The sequence below is a fragment of the Muntiacus reevesi genome, chromosome 14, assembly GCF_963930625.1.
Source record: "Muntiacus reevesi chromosome 14, mMunRee1.1, whole genome shotgun sequence".
In the NCBI taxonomy this organism is placed as follows: domain Eukaryota; kingdom Metazoa; phylum Chordata; class Mammalia; order Artiodactyla; family Cervidae; genus Muntiacus; species Muntiacus reevesi.
The window spans coordinates 32,447,555-32,465,613 of NC_089262.1; the positions used below are offsets into that span (position 1 = coordinate 32,447,555).

Here is an 18,059-nt window from a genome sequence, read left to right on the forward strand (position 1 = left end):
GACGAAGTATCCTGAGAAGCTAGCTGCTGGTAGCCATCCTGCTGCCACAAAGGGAGCCAGCCTTAAACTGAAGCTGACAATTTAGAAAACAAACTAGGGAGAAGAGTCCAAGTCTCTGGTAACATAACTGGGCTCCTAAATTATTCCAGCCAATACTTAGCAAGTTTTCTGTTACTTTCAACCCCAAAGGTTCTAATTGGTACAGAGTGACATTTAAGAGAAATCCTACCATTCCAGCTTATTTTAATAAAAAATAATAAAACGAAGTACTACTAAGGATAGCTACTACTCAAACTAGTATCAGCACAGCATATCCAGAAATATATTAAATGCTATTTCTAATCCTAAACCAATATACTAAAGACTCAGACATGAGAGGAAAGAGGAATTACTGAGAAATACCATAGACTGCTTATTCTTTTCATGTGCAATATATCACATGTGAAATATCAACAAATGAAATATTTTAACATATTGAAACATAACTTGAAATATAACAAATAAGAATACAATAAGTAACTAAAAAAAAAAAGATAGATTTAATAGATAAAGATAGAAGCTGCCAATTCTGAAACAGTAAGTAAAGAAACAACACCAGAATTGATTTAAACTGTTAATCAAATAATAAAACAATTTAAATGTAAATAGTTCACATTAACAGTGTAAACCTTAAAACCAGCTAATTGTAATGTTACTGTTTTCAAAAAGAGCAGAGGAAAAGGTCCTGAGAGGAATATAGTAATTGCTATTTATAAGACAGAACTATCAATTGAAAAGTACAGAAGAAAACAATGATCTTTCCAATCAAAGAAAATCAAACTAAGTCTTTCAAAAAAGGCAAAGACAATGAGATGAATGGCTTCTAAATTCTGATACTATTTTTCTACTGTAAACAAATGTTTATTTTTAAAATAATATCTGATACAGAGAAATACCCATTAATTCTGTTTTATTATCAAAATAATTTTAACATTTACAGAATGTTTACTATGTGTCCTAGACACTAAGGTAAAAGCTTTTTCAGGATCTTCGTGTAATACTCACACCAACACTATTAGAGGTACTATTACCTTCTTCATTTTACAGATAAGAAACTTAAACATCAGTGGTGTACAATGCCCAAGAAAACTACTCAGTTAATAAACAGCAAAGCTGGAATCCTGAAGTGGGCTTCAGAGCTTGCATTTTTAACTTGATGATTATTATCAGGTTGATGATTTTAAAAAGTGGACAAAATAAATATTAAACTAAAAGGTTAAGCTTACTTCACTAAGAACAGCTGGCTGAGGACAATACAATGGAGGAGCTGGAAGATACAAGCTGACAGGCACTAAGCCCCACAGTCTCTTACTGAACTCCTTGGCAGAGTTTATCAGAAGTTGAAAAGTCTCTGAAAGAATATCTGCATCAGCCATAACTGCTGCTTTCAGTATTTCCTGCAGAGAGCTAAACAGCAGATCTGCATCTTCTTCTTCAATGGGATCTGCCAAACACAGAATTAGGGAAAGCAGTTACAATTTATATTACACTTTTCCTTCTATTTTATAGTTTAAAAGGGTCCTATCTGAAAAAGCTGACTGCCAAAAATAAACATATTGGTCAACATGTAAAACACCCAAACCTCCGGACAGAAACTTAAGATTTTGTTGCTTTTAAGATTATAGGTAGTCAGAGTACAAAGACTTTCCAAAATTATACAAGATACTGTAACACAACTACATAATAAAAACATGCTTGGAATATAATCATGACTCAAAAAATAATAATAAAAGGAAAACATTAATGCTGCTGGTGCTAAGTCACTTCAGTCGTGTCCAACTCTGTGCGGCTCCATATGGTAGCCCACCAGGCTCTCACATCCCTGGGATTCTCCAGGCAAGAACACTGGAGTGGGTTGCCATTTCCTTCTCCAATGCGTGAAAGTGAAAGTGAAGTTGCTCAGTCGTGTCTGACTCTTTGTGACCCCATGGACTGCAGCCTACCAGGCTCCTCTGTCCGTGGGATTTTCCAGGCAAGAGTACGGGAGTGGGTTGCCATTGCCTTCTCCGAAACATTAATGAGAAAAATAGAACGTAAGAAACACACAAAAATAATATACAGCAATATGTGGAGGCAGTGAGACAGTAATTTTTATTTCCTTAATAGTCAATCACAGTACTTTTATAAAGGGACTTGTGAAGCTAAAGAAACAAAAAACCAAATATATGAAATAGCCATACAGTATGGCTTCAATTTTATAAATATCTGTAAAAATGGAGAAATGTTCTAGAAGACAAAATGCAAAGAGATGCAGGTGGCAGAACTGTAGACTTTCGGACTTTGACATTTGGAATTCTCTTAAAGCACACTTTAAGGTATAGCCTATGAAAACACTCATGTACTGACTTTTCATCCCTGTCTGATATTTATGTTTTCTATATCCAATTAGGTTAAAAAAATAAAATGTTACAGCTATAGCTGAAATTCCTTAGGTACCCATCCTATTTCACTTCCTATTTCCAGAGGTCATCACCATCCAGAATTTGGTTTGGCTCTACTGGAACTCCTACTAAATATATGTTGTGTCTTCTTGTTCAATACAAAGTTTAACCTCTCTTTCATATTTTCCAAATGTTTTCTTTTTATCTGTATATGGATATATTTTATCTCTCTATATATTTTGTGTATGTATATAGAGTTCAAATCTATTTTCTAGTTTACTAACCATCTGCTGAGCTTTTTGTTTTTAAATCAATTTGTAAAGGTATAATTTACATACACTAAAATTTATCCTTTTACGTACACAGTTCACCCCAGTGGTCCAGTGGCTAGGACTCCTCGCTCCCAGTACTAAGGGTCTGGGTTTGATCCCTGGTCAGGGGACTAGATCTCACAGGCCTCAACTAAGAGTTTGCATGCCAAAACTAAGATAGAGGATCTCATGTGCTGCACCTAAGACTACTGCTACTGCTAAGTCACTTCAGTCGTGTCCGACTCTGTGCGACCCCATCCCTGGGATTCTCCAGGCAAGAACACTGGAGTTGGTTGCCATTTCCTTCTCTAATGCATAAAAGTGAAAAGTGAAAGTGAAGTCGCTCAGTTGTGTCCGACTCTTCGAGACCCCATGGACTGCAACCTACCAGGCTCTTTCATCCATGGGATTTTCCAGGCAAGAGTACTGGAGTGGGGTGCCTTCTAAGACTGGGAGCAGTCAAATAAATAAATAAACATTAAAAAAAAAATACACAATTCAATGAGTTTTGACAAATCTATACAGTCTAGGAGAACATTTTTATCACTCCAAAAAGTTCTCTCATACCTCTTTGTTGTCAATTCTCCCCCTTACTCCTAGGTAAACACTGATCTGTTTCCTGTCCCTATAGTGTTGCTTTTTATGAAATGTTATATAATTGGAATCATACAGTGTGTAGTTTTATTTCTAAGTTCTTTCATTCAGCATAACGGTTCTGTGATTCATCCACGTGGTTGCAGGTTATCAGCGGTTTCCTCCTCTTTATTATTTATTATTCCATGGTACAGATAAATTACAATTTGTTTATGCATCCACAAATTGATAAGCATTTGGGTTGTTTTAAGTTTTTGGCTGTTATGAAAAAGCTATGCACATTCACTTACAGGTTTTTCAGTGAACCTAGATTTTTATTTTTCTTGGGTAAATACCTAAGAAAATCTTTAAAACTTTAAATCTGAGCCTTTAAATGCGTATTTTTATATTTTATCTAGAAACACACTGTATCGAGGTATTTATTGTGGGAGAATTTTCAGATCATCAAAAAGACATTACCAGAACTAAGAAGTTCAGACTGGGAATTTTTTAGTCCTATTTTTTTAATTTTTTTTCCCAAAATATTCACAAACGTGTGAATACTTAAAAGCTTTTTAAAATACCATATGCTTTGTATTAAGCTGATACACATACTGACCATAGATAGGTAACTCACCTGTAAACTGTTTGTATTTTGAGCCCATTTCATTTTTTGCTTCTGAAGAGGCTGGCTGACCTAGAAAACACTGTAGTTTTTCCTGAAAAATCTGTGCTGGAGTTATATTTAATGGTAGATTCAGACTCTTTTCCTTGGATCTGAAATCACATCAAATTAGGGGAAAATAATTACAAATTTTTAAGAAAGGAAACATATACACATCAGGAACTAAACATGAAATTTTTAAGAACCAGAGTAGTCCACGTTATTCACCCTGTGTTTAGAAAAGAAATAACTGAGGAAATGCTGTATTGAGGAGAGTACTGAGGCCCTCCACAATTACATTACTGATATAGCTCCCCATCCTTAACCACCCACTACTGCCCTACACACAGACTCTCTCCAAATGAAACCATATGTGTCATATGGAATGTTCCCTCTCCCTACAGCTACTCACTTTATCAAGATTCCATCCTCCCTTCATCGCCCATCTCTAATGACATCTCCCACATAAAGCACTTCCTGTCTTTCCCTCACTTGATATTACTGCTCTCCCTACCACACCATGGATGGACTTCCCTGGTGGCTCAGCTGGTAAAAATCCGCCTGCAATGCAGGAGCCCTGGGTTCGATCCCTCGGTTGGGAAGATCCCCTGGAGAAGGGAAAGGCTACCCACTCCAGCATTCTGTCCTGGAGAATTCAAAGACACAGCAATGCTGTAATATTCATAAGAGTTAAAGTGCAGGGATTAGTTTGAGTAGCTTAAAATGTAAATCCTGTTTGGGAAAGAGAAAACTATCCCATTGACTATAGGCCCTTTGAGGGCACTGCTAACAAGTAAAAGTGCTAAACAGATATTTAACTACAGTAAGTAAGCCTCTGAGCCATCTAACACAGTTGACACTAGTTGCAAGTAACTCTCTAAACTTAATTAAAATTAGATTGAAAATCCAGTTCCTTGGTCTTATCAGCCACCTTTCAGGGGCTTAATAAATACACGTGGCTAGTAGCTATCAAACTGGACAGCACATACAGAATATTTCCATCACCAAAGAAAATTTTATTGGACAATGCTGAACTAAGGATTCCACAAAATGTGTAAATACCAGAAATGAGTGAAATAAGAAACACTTTAGATAACAGCATCATACTTTAAATTTCAGTTCAGTTCAGTCGCTCAGTCGTGTCCAACTCCTTGTGACTCCATGAATCGCAGCGCACCAGGCCTCCCTGTCCATCACTAACTCCCAGAGTTTACTCAAACTCATGTCCATCGAGTTGGTGATGCCATCCAGCCATCTCATCCTCTGTCATCTCCTCCTCCTCCTGCCCCCAATCCCTCCCAGCATCAGGGTCTTTTCCAATGAGTCAACTCTTTGAGGTGGCCAAAGTACTGGAGTTTCAGCTTCAGCATCAGTCCTTGCAATGAATACCCAGGACTGATCTTTAGGATGGACTGGTTGGATCTCCTTGCAGTCCAAAGGACTCTCAAGAGTCTTCTCCAACACCACAGTACAAAAGCATCAATTTTTCGGCGCTCAGCTTTATTCACAGTCCAACTCTCACATCCATACATGACCACTGGAAAAACCATAGCTGGACCTTTGTTGGCAAAGTAATGTCTCTGCTTTTTAATATGCTATCTAGGTTGGTCATAACTTTCCTTCCAAGGAGTAAGCATCTTTTAATTTCATGACTGCAGTCACCATCTGCAGTGATTCTGGAGCCCAAAAAAATAAAGTCTGACACTGTTTCCACTGTTTCCCCATCTATTTCCCATGAGGTGATGGAACCAGATGCCATGATCTTAGTTTTCTGAATACTGAGCTTTAAGCCAACCTTTTCACTCTCCTCTTTCACTTTCGTCAAGAGGCTTTTGAGTTCCTCTTCACTTTCTGCCATAAGGGTGGTGTCATCTGCATATCTGGGGTTATTGATACTTCTCCCGGCAATCTTGATTCCAGCCTGTGCTTCTTCCAGCCCAGCATTTCTCATGATTTACCCCGCATGTAAGTTAAATAAGACTTGTGCCTAAAAATACACACCTCGTGAAATTGCTGCCATGTTTACAGAAGAGCTGAAAAGCCACACCAACAGAAATAGATGTCTTCCAGTCTCCAAGTTTATGTGCCAACCACACAGCTTCTGGAACCAGGCCACCAATCAATAATAATTCAAGGGCATACTCAACGGTCCACACATCAGAAAGATTCTGCTCTCTGACCACACTGGTCACTTTAGAGTGTTGCAGAGGAATAAGTCGAAAGGGCTGCTCTGTGAGTAGATGAAAGAAAATGGATTAACTACAATTATACATAGGAACTCATGCCTCCTTACACAGATCTCCTTAACTAGTACTTTCTACACAAAACCTCAACAAGGAAGATACATACAAAATGGCCTAAGATAATACTTAACACACTCTAGAATGGCTTTTCTTTTTTTAAACACTGAAGAATGTGTCTCTTTAGTGGGTCATGCAGCAAATGTTGGCATTCCTAAAAAAATGAAACCGAGTAGACAAAGAAACAGAAGAAATAGTATTAGAGTACATTACACAAAACAAAGGTAAATACATAGTTTGATCAGATAATATAAGGAAATGATTAAACAGAGCAAAGAAAAAAATGATCCAAATAAAACAATAAAAGTAAAATGTCCAAAAATTAAATTCTAAATTAGAATGAGTTTGAGTAAACTCCGGGAGTTGGTGATGGACAGGAAGGCCTGGAGTGCTGCAGTCCATGGGGTCGCAAAGAGTCAGGCATGACTGAGCGACTGAACTGAACTGAAATTAGAATACTCAAAATTTGTTCAATTACCACATTTTTATAGCTCTTTTACTTAAAAAAAAAAGGAAAGTATATAAATACCAATGTGTCCAAAATTTGCAATTAAAAAAATACATATTCAATAAAAACAAGTTCAAAGCAATTACCTTTCTCAGATTATATTCATTCATAAACAGTCATCTGAATATCTCCTACATGCCAGGCACTAACTAGACAGTATTATTTCCACAGACCAATGATCACTGTGTAAAATGGTTTTAAATATTATGTGCAAAAACAAGGTGAGAACATTTGTTTACTCTATTACCTGTTTTAATATGAAGGGGAGGAAGAACATGCACGCTGTGAGGTGGCAAAATGCACAGCAGCTGATTGGTGAAGTAGGCAGCCATGAAGCGAGCCATGGACTGGACCACGCTCACCGCCGCTTCGGGATGAACACTTCCAGACGCCCCAGGCTCACAAGGAGACGTCTCAGGGACTGCAGGACACACCAAATGAGCAAAGGAGACTCCAATCAAACTAGCAAAAGCAGGAATATTTAAGCTACTAACACGATGCAAGAAGAAAATTATAATCAAAACTTTCTTCCGAGCTCAACACCCCTGGCCTATATAAGGTAATTTGTAACAGGTATCTACATTTCTTAAAGACAATAGAACAAAAATAAAATAATAAGCTCATAATTCTCAGCACATACACTTAGGAACTCTTTTATGACTTCAAATTACCAGTTTTATCTAAAAACATGGAAGGATCTATACAAACAAGCCAGCCATAATGGACTTGCAAGCTTATCATTTCTTTGTTTTCCCTTCTTCCTCCTCTTTCTCATTTTCTTTCTTTGGTGCAAGAAGGCAGAGTTTACTACAAACATAATCTGAAAAGAGCCAGAACAGTGATTCTTCACGCGTGTTTCTGTATTATTAGTATACTCCCGTTAGTAACATTAACTCTTTACTATTAAGATTCTTTTGGGAGGTATGGACAAGGGAACATGTAGAATGGAGGGAGAAGGCAGAGGAGAGAGCTACATTATGATTTCTAGAGTGATTCTGATATAAACTAGAGCAAACATGTCATCCCTATTTAAAAACTGAAACTTAATAATATAAACTGGAATCAGATATTTGAAAATAAATAGCTAAAAACTATTGAGTGAGTGAAAGTCACTCAGTTGTGTCCAACTCTGCGACCCCATGGACTACACAGTCCACGGAATTCTCCAGGCCAGAATACTGGAGTGGGTAGCCGTTCCCTTCTCCAGGGGATCTTCCCAACCTGGGAATTGAAGCCAGGTCTCCTGCACTGCAGGCAAATTCTTTACCAGCTGAGCCACCAGGGAAGCCCATACAAGATAAATATTAAATTAATGTTTATTAAATTTATGGCCCCAACAATGGCAAAGTATCTTTCTTTCTCAGAAGTCACTTGAGGCAATTCACAGGTGTTCCAGTGGTTAGGGCTCCATGCTTCCACAGCAGGGGGCCCGGGTTCAATATATACCAGGCCTATGCGTTCTCTGTGAATCACTGAACTTGGGGAGTAGTCCTGGGGACTCCTGACCAAGACAGGATATGCTTAAAATACTCTAAACAACTATCATTAAAAATTAAATACATTACTGTAGGTTCAACTCATCGTATCATATAATGACAATACTGCTGGAAAAAAATCCAGCTGGTTAAAAAGTCACATTTAAGAAAAAAAAGTCACATACAAATATCTTCCACTCATATACAGCAAACAGTCCTTTCAGAGGGCAATCAAACGCTAGGTATCAGAAGTCTTGACTCTGTAACCTCATTTCTTAACATTTAACATGTAGACGTTAGTAATGCTTACAAAAATTTATGTACACTGCAACATTATTTAAAATAGTAAGTAGGTGGTAACAATCTAAAATATGTAATAATGAGGAAAAAGCTTATTAGGGTTTAAAGAATGTTATTTACATTGGAAAATATTCACAATATTAAATTTAAAAGATTGCAAAACAGAATATTAGCTCTGGTAATAAATATAAATGCATATAGACAAAATGGTAGAATTAAAAGCGATTTTATTTTCTTCTTTAAACCTTTGCATATTTCAAAACTGTCTAAAATGAACCTGTATTACTACTAAATAAACACAAATTTAAAAAGACAAATATCATAGAGTAAAAAATCCATAAACAGTGGTTGCATATGATATCACTTATGTATGGAATCTAAAAAGATAATACAAGTGAACTTATTCACAGAACAGAAACAGACTCACAGACTTTGAAAACAAACCTATGGTCACCAAAGAGGAAAGGTGGGGTAAGGGGAGGGATAAATTAGGAGTTTAGGAGTAAAATATACACTCTACTATATATAAAATAGATAATCAACAAGAGCCTACTGTGTAGCATGGAGAACTCTACTCAGTATTCTGTAATAACCTACATGGGAAAAGAATCTAAAAAAGAATGGGTATATGTATATGTATAACTGAACCATTTAGCAGTATACCTGAAATGCAATACTGTAAATTAGCTACACCTCAATATAAAACAAAAATTAAATTTTAAAAATGCAGAGAAAATAGAGGAGTCCTAGAATAAAATTTCATAGTATTCTACCATCTGTGCTTAGCCACTCAGTCATGTCTGACTCTTTGTGATCCTTAGGGACTGTAGCCTGCCAGGTTCTTTTGTCCATGGGGATTCTCCAGGCAACAATACTGGAATGGGTTGCCATGCCCTCCTCCAAGGGATCTTCCCAAACCAGGGATCGAACCCAGGTTTCCCGCACTGCAGGTAGATTCTTTATTGTCTGAGCCACCAGGGAAACTGAAGAATACTAGAGTGGGTAGCCTATCCCTTCTCCAGGAGAACTTCCTGACCCAGGAATCAAACCGGGGTCTCCTGCATTGCAGGCGGGTTCTTCACTGGCTGAGCTACCCAGGAAACCCATTCTACTATCTATTTCACTTTAAAAAAAAAAGGAACCACAGTGGCTGAAACCAAACAAACAAACTAATACTGTTCTCCTGGACAAAAATGATAAACTGGTAAAAATCAAAGAAAGAGTTTTACAGACCCTCTCAAACTATTTTTCAAAGCCTTTTGTAAACTAATTTCTTTTGATCTCTACTTTCCATCAGTAAATGATTTTTAAACCAATAAATAATCAGTTATTAAGAGAAAACAAACAAATACTCCATTTAGAGTCATGAACTCCATTTAGAAAGTACTGATATATTGGCCTTTCTGACACACTCATATGCAAAGTACACATCTCATGGTCTACCACTGTAAAACAGCATTACAAATACATCATGTGCTCATTCACATAGATGTCTTTCACTTGTTGCTATCTCTTAGTCACTAAGTTGTGTTTGACTCTTTGCGACCCCATGGGCTGCAGTTTACCAGGCTCCTCTGTCCATGGGACTTCCCAGGCAAGAATACCGGAATAGGTTACCATTTCCTTCCCTAGAGGATCTTCCCCATCTTGGAACTGAACCAGTGTCTCCTGAGTCTCCTGCATTGACAGGCAGATTCTTTACCACTGAGCCACCAGGGAAGCCCATCTTTCACTTTGGTTATTGCTTAATTTAAATACGCCTTTTTAAAAAAAAGGACAATCCAAATAGTCTACAACCTCTTAAACAGATTTTAAAAAGGCCCTGAAAATGTCTGAAAGTGCTTTTGATCACTTTAACAAACCCCCTTAAGCAACCATTAGAGAAAATACAAACATGTTAAGGAAAAGTACCTGACACTGGGTACCTGACATGGTATCTAAAACAGGGCTGTGAGACATGAGACAACAATTATAACAGCTCAGCAGGCAAGTACCACTAAGCTGAGAGACTCAAAGGTTAAAAACAAGCAAAAACATGATCTTTGCCGCTGAGAAGCTGACAGTCCAAAAATCCACCACAATGCAACAGAGCAGCCAACTTTTATGCATAAGCAATTTCATAGCTAAACCTGTAAATACAAATTGCTAACATTAAACATACTGATTTTATATTGATGAACCAAAATACATTAAACCCAAGAGATGGCATTAAAAGACAAACAAACAAACAAAAATACTGATTTTTGAAAAGCATACCTGAACAATCTTCATTTTCTTTTACAGGAAGGTGGGACCATTTCAGTATTTCTCTTACTAGCTGATCACATAATCCTTGAGCATCATTTAAATTATAGTTATAGAGGTGGCAGTATAAAAGAGAAAGATAATAGCGAAGCTGAAGAAAACATGTCCTTCTTCCTCCTTAAGTAGGGCAGAATGACATTAGAAAACATGTTAGCTAGGTAATGTTCTTGATCTGGGTGCTGGGCAGACAGAAATGTTCAGTTTATAAAAATTCATCAACTGAACACTGGTGTCATGTGAACTTTTCTGTACCTGTTTCACAATTGAGTAAAAAAAAAAAAAACAGGTCAGCAATATTTTGTTCTCTTTCATTGTAAATTCTTAACAATTTTATTTTCTGTGGCCAGGTCCTAAGATGACTAGAATTTATCCAAAAAGAGGTGCCAATACTCATCTCAGTACTAACTGAGGTCCACTAACAACATCCATCTCAAGTATACATAGTATGAAACAGAAGCGCACATTCTACAGACACAAATTAAAAACAAACACAAGAAACCACACATATATCAGACAGACAGTCAAAGAGACTTTCCAGAGAAGAAATACCATCGAATAAGACTGGATCCCTTGACCACTGTTTTCAAATATCTAAAAGGTGCTTAGGACTGAGATTGCTGGTTACCTACCCCTTATCCACCATTCTGAGTAAAAGAATTCTAATTTTATTCGGGGTTCCAAAGCACTCAGATCACAATTTCTTGCTAAATGTGGCCATAAGAAAATATGACAAAGTTCTTAACCAAGAGATAATATAGGGTAGAGTTGCCAGCCAAGCTGCGTAGAGAGAGCTATCTCAGCGAGGAGGTGCACCCTCTCTTGCCCCTCCTGCCTTCCTCCTTTCTATTACCTGGATTATGTACATGATGACTGGGACTCCAGCACTCATATTAACTCATGCAGCAGCCTTAAGAGTGAAAGCAATGCACTAAGGATGATGGAGTAGAAACACTAAATAAGCTTGAGTCCTTGATGAGACCACAGAAATTCCAAATCAGCCCCAGACTGTCAAATCCTCGCCTCCTTTCCTAAGAGAAATAAACTTCTTGTTGAAGCCACTGTTACTTTCAGTCTCCATTACAAGAAACCATTCCACATGGATACAACTGGAAATTAAATTAAAAGGTCTAGAATAAAACTCCTTATGAAAACTTATCTTCATGAGAACTTCTCATCACACTGAACGCCACTCTTCTTCATCCAGCTGTACAATCTTCAAATCTGAGAACTACATGAGACTTCTTTCTCTACTCAATCACAAGTTCACCTGATCAAACCTATTAAACATCTGACAAATGTGACTTTTGTTCCCCAGAACTCTTGACATTGCTCTGCTTCAGCACCTCTTCAACTGACTAATTTTCTTGCTTCTAGGTAAAACCCACATCTCTGTAACACACTCCTAACAAATGGTCCTCCGTAATGTACCAAAGTGATCTTTCCAAATGGCCTATGTCTATTTGAAAAGTACTCTTTCTGTATCTTAACAGATCCCACTGTCTTCAGGATAAAATCTTAATCCCATGGCACTGCAAAGTATCTTCCCTTATCACCTGTTCTCTCCTTTCACTTTAGCGCTCACCACCCTATCCTCAATATTACATATATGTTTCAAATAACCTGGTCCTGTTGAACTTCTTGCAATTTACCAAACTGCCATAGTTTCTCATGTCTTCTTGCTTCTGGAGTGCTATATCCTCTGCTACACCATTCCCACTCCTTCATCTGAACAATTTTCACTCAGTTTCACATGTCTGTTCCTCCAGGTGTTCTCCAGACTGATGTTTGCACTCCAGTTCAGACTGTGTGCTCCCCCAGCAAATACCATAAAGCATAATGAGAAACATGCTAGTTGTTTATGCAATCTATCCTCCACACTGTGGGCAATTTGAGGGCAAACTTGCTTATTTCAGTTATTCTTATTGTCTAATACACATAGCAGGCCCTTGATACATAGCCACAGCAGCCAGAAAATAAATTTAATAATTGGTCAAACCTGACCAGTAGTGGCAGTCAAGGCTAGTTCCAAAGTCCTGGCTGAGAACCTCTATCATCTTATACCCTCAGCCCTATATCATAAAAGCTATCACCAGTTTCTAGAATCCACACCCCTATTTTCTCATCAAAAACTCCATGTAGTCCCATAATAAGTCTAACTCACATGAAATTCTTCTTAAAGTTGAATTACTTAAGGGCAGAGAACCTTAGCTTCAAGTTTCTAAGTTGATAATAGCACCTTATTTGACTCATAGCATCTCATGGAGATACTTGCAATCTTACTAAATGACATTTTTTTTTTTAATTTAGAATTTAAGTCTCTTTTTTTCCCATTACCAGTCAACCACAGGTTCCATCACTAACCAAAAAAGGACAGAGGAGTCTTATCTACAGACAGGATAAAAAATTCTTGGTGCTACAAATTCCAAGACTAATTTTAAGTAACTATTTCTAACAGTCAATGTACTTACAGTATGTATTTTATTTAAGCATTAAGAAATTGTCAGTTCTCAGAATCTGAAATCATTTTTAAGAACAAACAGCATGCTAAAATATGGTCCCACTAACATTATGGCAAGTAATATTATTTTTAATACCCCCTACCTTTCTCTCCTACCTTTCTCTTGGGTTTCTTGCAGAGCTTTCTTCCATATTTGAACAGATTTTTCATATGATCCTAGTAGGAAACACTCTTCCCCTACAAAATTTTTAACCAACAGTTAGCCCTGGTTAATTAAATTACTTTATAAAAATTTACTTGTTTTAAAATTTAGTGGATATAGCTCGGCCAGAAATTATTTTGAAAAGAACAAAATAATTACAACCAATCAATAAAATCAAAGCCCAACAACCTTATATCGCTTACGCCTGGGGTTAGAAATTGTTTATAAGATACTGACCATTGATAGATTTAAGTTCTAAGGTCTGGTTCAAGCGAACTCCAGCAGTCTGCAGTTCAGCCTGTATATGGCATAACAGGGACTTGACAGCAGATGTTTCATGTGTCATCTTTTCAGTTAACTGCATGCCATCTTCAGGAACTCTTTGACTTAACTGCGTTTGATACCATAAGGTCTTACTGTACAACATTCTCCAGAGAACAATCAATCTGCACACAGAATAAAGTAATCATAAAAATCAAATTTCAGACTAGGGATAAGAATGAGTACAGCCTTTTTTTAGCCTTTATTAAGAGTATAGCTAATGAGTATAGCCTCCTCATTAGCCTTTTTTTCTCCATGTATTCTTCCCTGAGGTAATAACATGCATACAACTGATCAGATTCAAAGATAGCACAGAGTCAAAAAATGCACATTTTTAAAACTTTCATAAATGCTTTACACACCTGTGGTCATTTTTTTCTATAATGCTTATCTAAATAAAAATCTTTCAACAGTATCATGATTGCCCAAGACTAATAAAATAATGTGTGTTGAAAAATGTTTGGCATAAATAATTTTAAATAAGATAAAATCTATGATGCTGAGAGCTAATGCTACAAGGTTTCTTTTGGGAGTGATAAAAATATTCTGGAAATTGTGCTACTCATTCTACAACCTTGTGACTATAATAGAAATGACTCACTTGTACCCTTTAAAATAATGAATTTTACAGTATGGGAATTATCTCTCAATTTTGAAGAATCTACAATGCTGATGGTCTCCTAACAGTAAAGTCATTGTACCTGTGTCCTGGCTGCTGCACAAAATTTAATACTTGAGGACGAATCTTGAAAGATGGGTTCCAAGACCAGTTTTCCCAAGAATCACTATCTTGAAACACTTGAAAAATGGGTAACACCAATGAGTCTTGCTTTGCTCTTCTACTTCCATCAGCTGATGCTGAAATAACTTCACGCTGAAGACTGTACACGCCATTTAAATTATCAGCTACCATTCTGAGTAAATGAAAACAGGCTAAAATCTTCTCTGAGAATAACTGATCCTGTTGTTGCTGTGTTAGCAAAAGCTTTATAGTGTTTGAGGTCAGCTTCACCAAATGTCCTACATCTTGCTTGTATCTCATATCCCAATACTGGATTGATAAACACAGATGAAAAAGTTGAAAGATACAAAGTACCCATGTATTATGTTTTGAGCTCTTGCTTAAAAAAAGATCAAGTTTGGGAAAAGGACATTTTATAAACTGAAGAATATACAAAAAATGAGTGATACAAACTACTGTGTAATTTAACATTAAATTTTTTTCTGCCACATTTTTTGAAATTCCTATAGTCCATGCTGCAAGGAGATTTTTCTGGACAGAGTGCAGTTCTGTAACAGCTTTATCTGTTTCCTCAGTATTATCTTTTGCATGTATCGTATCAAACATAGAAGCAAATTCCAATCTTCCCTCATCGGCACTACTAAATAACAGATCATTTTTTTGGTTCCAAAAAGAGAATAAGTTGTTTGGAAAACATCTGTCATCAGTCTCTTCTGCTTCAAAATCCTAAAACATGAGAAAAAAATTGTTATTTATATCATTTAATTCCTTACAAGTAGAATCAGTTTAGTGCTATCAAATTTCTCTTCTAATAACAGGAAATCAAAATATGTTTCTTGGAATAAAATCAGTATATAAGTGTTCAAAATAAATAAAACATTGCTAGCAAGTACCTGCAGGTCTGCTGTTTCTTCATTTAACTTCAATGTTTCTTCTGCTTGTAAGAATTTGGGAACAGTAGAATCAGCTACATTTTCATTTCTTTGGTGCTTTAACAAGCTAGATCTTAGGGAATTCAATGATCGCAAGTTCAGACCTTTGCCTTTTGGCTATAGAAGAAAGAAGATTTCCAAGAGTAAAGTTTTACCCATAACTGTACTACAATTATAACTTCTATAGAAGTATGCAATCCAAGGACACCCCTGTCAGTACAGTTTTAAATTTAGAAAGACTGAGAATGTTGACATTCGGTAGGAACCAACACAATACTGAAAAGCAATTATCCTTCAGTTAGAAATAAATAAATTAAAAACAAGACTGAGAAGCCAGCTTTTACTGATGGTACCAAAGAGCACCATACCTTACACAGTATCACACTTTCGTATGTTTTCTCAAGCCTCTGCGTTGAATCAAGTAGAAGGGATCTCATGAGCACTGATGGAGACAGATTATCAAGAAATCGAAGGGTTGTGACCATGTATCCATCAGAAATAATAAGGTAGGGTAATCGTGAGTGTGCTTTTATAGAGAATCTCTGTCTCATAGGGTCACTATCTGAAGCTGATGAATCTACAGAATTATTTGAATCTTGAAGTGTAAACTGCTGTGGTCTAGCAAACAAACATCAAAATTCAAGAATTAGTAAGAGGAAAATCTTTTAAAAAAACAGCTACATTATTTCAAAGAAAAAACAAAACAAACATTTCAGAATGATGAAAAAGTAAGTAAATTAAACAGAAAAATATTAAATGTGCACAGATCTGTGAGAGAAACATAGTAATTAAATAATACAGAGGCTGGTGGGTTTTTTAAAATTTTCCAAGAATTGTGGCATATACTCTATTGCTTACAATACTGTTTGTAATCCAGTTTTATACCTCTTTTAGAAAAAAAACTGAGGCTGTTAGTTCTACTATTAAAGACAGTTAAGCTGTTAATTTTCTTTCTTACTATATATTTAAATATCCTTGTAAGAATATAAATAGGAGCTGTGAGTATTCTTGTTATTAAGAAACATTTGGAGAGGATGGTGATGAGTAAAATTTTATCAGCTTAAGGTTAAATTTGACTGAGTTTCCATATAAATGTAGTTATTTATTGTTACAATGGTATACCTAATTCTGATTACTTAATATCAACTGATTACTTAATATCACTTTGGGGCTTTGTAAGTATAAAGAGAACAGAGAACCAAAATATATTTTTTCTGGTTAGGAAAATAAGCAAATATAGATTATATGAGCCAAATGGTCCACAAAGAAGGTTGGTTTTAGAAGGTACATTCTACAAAATTTATAAAACCATTAAAAAGTGACTCCATGGAAAGATGTATAAGACATACTGTCAAATCAAAAAAGCAAAATAGTAAACAGCATATATCATATAATTTATTTTGCTTTAAAAAATAAATTAATATTGTTACTGCACATGTTACACAAAATTTTCAAATTAAGAGGACAACACACTAAAATGCTATCTCTAAGGAATAGGATTATAAGTCTTTCACTTTCGATAGTATTTAGTTTTGCAACATTTGATTAAGCTTTTAAAAATAATGAATATGTATTACTTTTGTAATCAGAAAAAACAATCCATTCTGAAAGATCCTAAATACTAAATTTTAAGGAAAATGTGAGGAAATTTAAGTCAATTTATGAATCAGACCATAATAAGAAAAAATACTTCCACTGCAGGAAGTGACAAGTTTTTCCATCATAATTATCTATTGCTAGAAATTAAGTAAAATATTTTGTTAAATATAATCAAGGACACATCCCTCCTCAGTTTTCCTTCTGTAAAGCAAAGGTAATGGATTAGTTTCAAAGACCTTTTCCAATTTTTTTATTTTGTAAACAGCTATCTATATGTGCCTACTCAAACATAATAATATCAACATCAATAAAAACAAAGATTTACTGAGCTCTTACTTTATGCCAGAACTGTGCTAAAGCAATTTATAATTATTTATTATCTTGCTTCATTCCTTCACGTCTAAGAGACAATTACTGCCGTCTTCATTTCAGAGTAAAAGAAAATGAGGCTCAAAGAGTAACTTACTCAAAGTCACACAACCAATAAGTAGGAGAACCAAGGTTTGATTCTTGATCTGACTCCAAAGCCAAACTGCTACATGACCTCACAATTTAAAATTTAAATATGGCTGAATTCTAAAGTCTACTATCCATTTCCAACAACCTTCCCCTTTTTCCCTTTGGGAAAAAAGTAGATACACCCATGGGTGCTCAGTTGCTTCAGTCATGTCCGACTCTTTGCAACCCCATGGACTGTAGCCCGCCAGGCTCCTCTGTCCATGGGGATGCTCCAGGCAAGAATACTGGAGTGGGTGGCCATGCCCTCCTCCAGGGGATCTCCCTGACCCTGGGATCAAATTCATGTCTCTTTCATCCCTACACTGGCAGATGGGTTCTTTACCATCTGGGAAGCCAGATACATCCACATGCCAAGTTAATTTTTATCTAAGTGCTCTGCTTTTAAAACAATAAAAGACATATCACACTTTTATTAATTTTTATATCAAAGA

General features: G+C 36.2%; 1 protein-coding gene across 11 annotated transcripts in view; it reads right to left on the reverse strand.

The window, feature by feature from the left end:
• The window catches only part of CPLANE1 (ciliogenesis and planar polarity effector complex subunit 1), a 104,809-nt gene that overhangs the window by 75,485 nt on the left and 11,265 nt on the right, over positions 1 to 18,059 (reverse strand). For all 11 annotated transcript variants that reach the window (XR_010658983.1, XM_065905212.1, XM_065905209.1 and 8 more), the window contains 10 exons: positions 15,879 to 16,128; positions 15,472 to 15,627; positions 14,538 to 15,304; positions 13,753 to 13,961; positions 13,470 to 13,550; positions 10,808 to 10,972; positions 7,024 to 7,197; positions 5,970 to 6,198; positions 3,942 to 4,081; positions 1,266 to 1,483 (listed from right to left, as the gene is read on the reverse strand). Coding sequence is in view for 10 of the 11 variants with exons in the window: in XM_065905212.1 (XP_065761284.1) it covers positions 1,266 to 1,483; positions 3,942 to 4,081; positions 5,970 to 6,198; positions 7,024 to 7,197; positions 10,808 to 10,972; positions 13,470 to 13,550; positions 13,753 to 13,961; positions 14,538 to 15,304; positions 15,472 to 15,627; positions 15,879 to 16,128 (2,389 nt within the window). In the remaining variant the exon portion in view is untranslated. The remainder of the gene's footprint in view (positions 1 to 1,265; positions 1,484 to 3,941; positions 4,082 to 5,969; positions 6,199 to 7,023; positions 7,198 to 10,807; positions 10,973 to 13,469; positions 13,551 to 13,752; positions 13,962 to 14,537; positions 15,305 to 15,471; positions 15,628 to 15,878; positions 16,129 to 18,059) is intronic.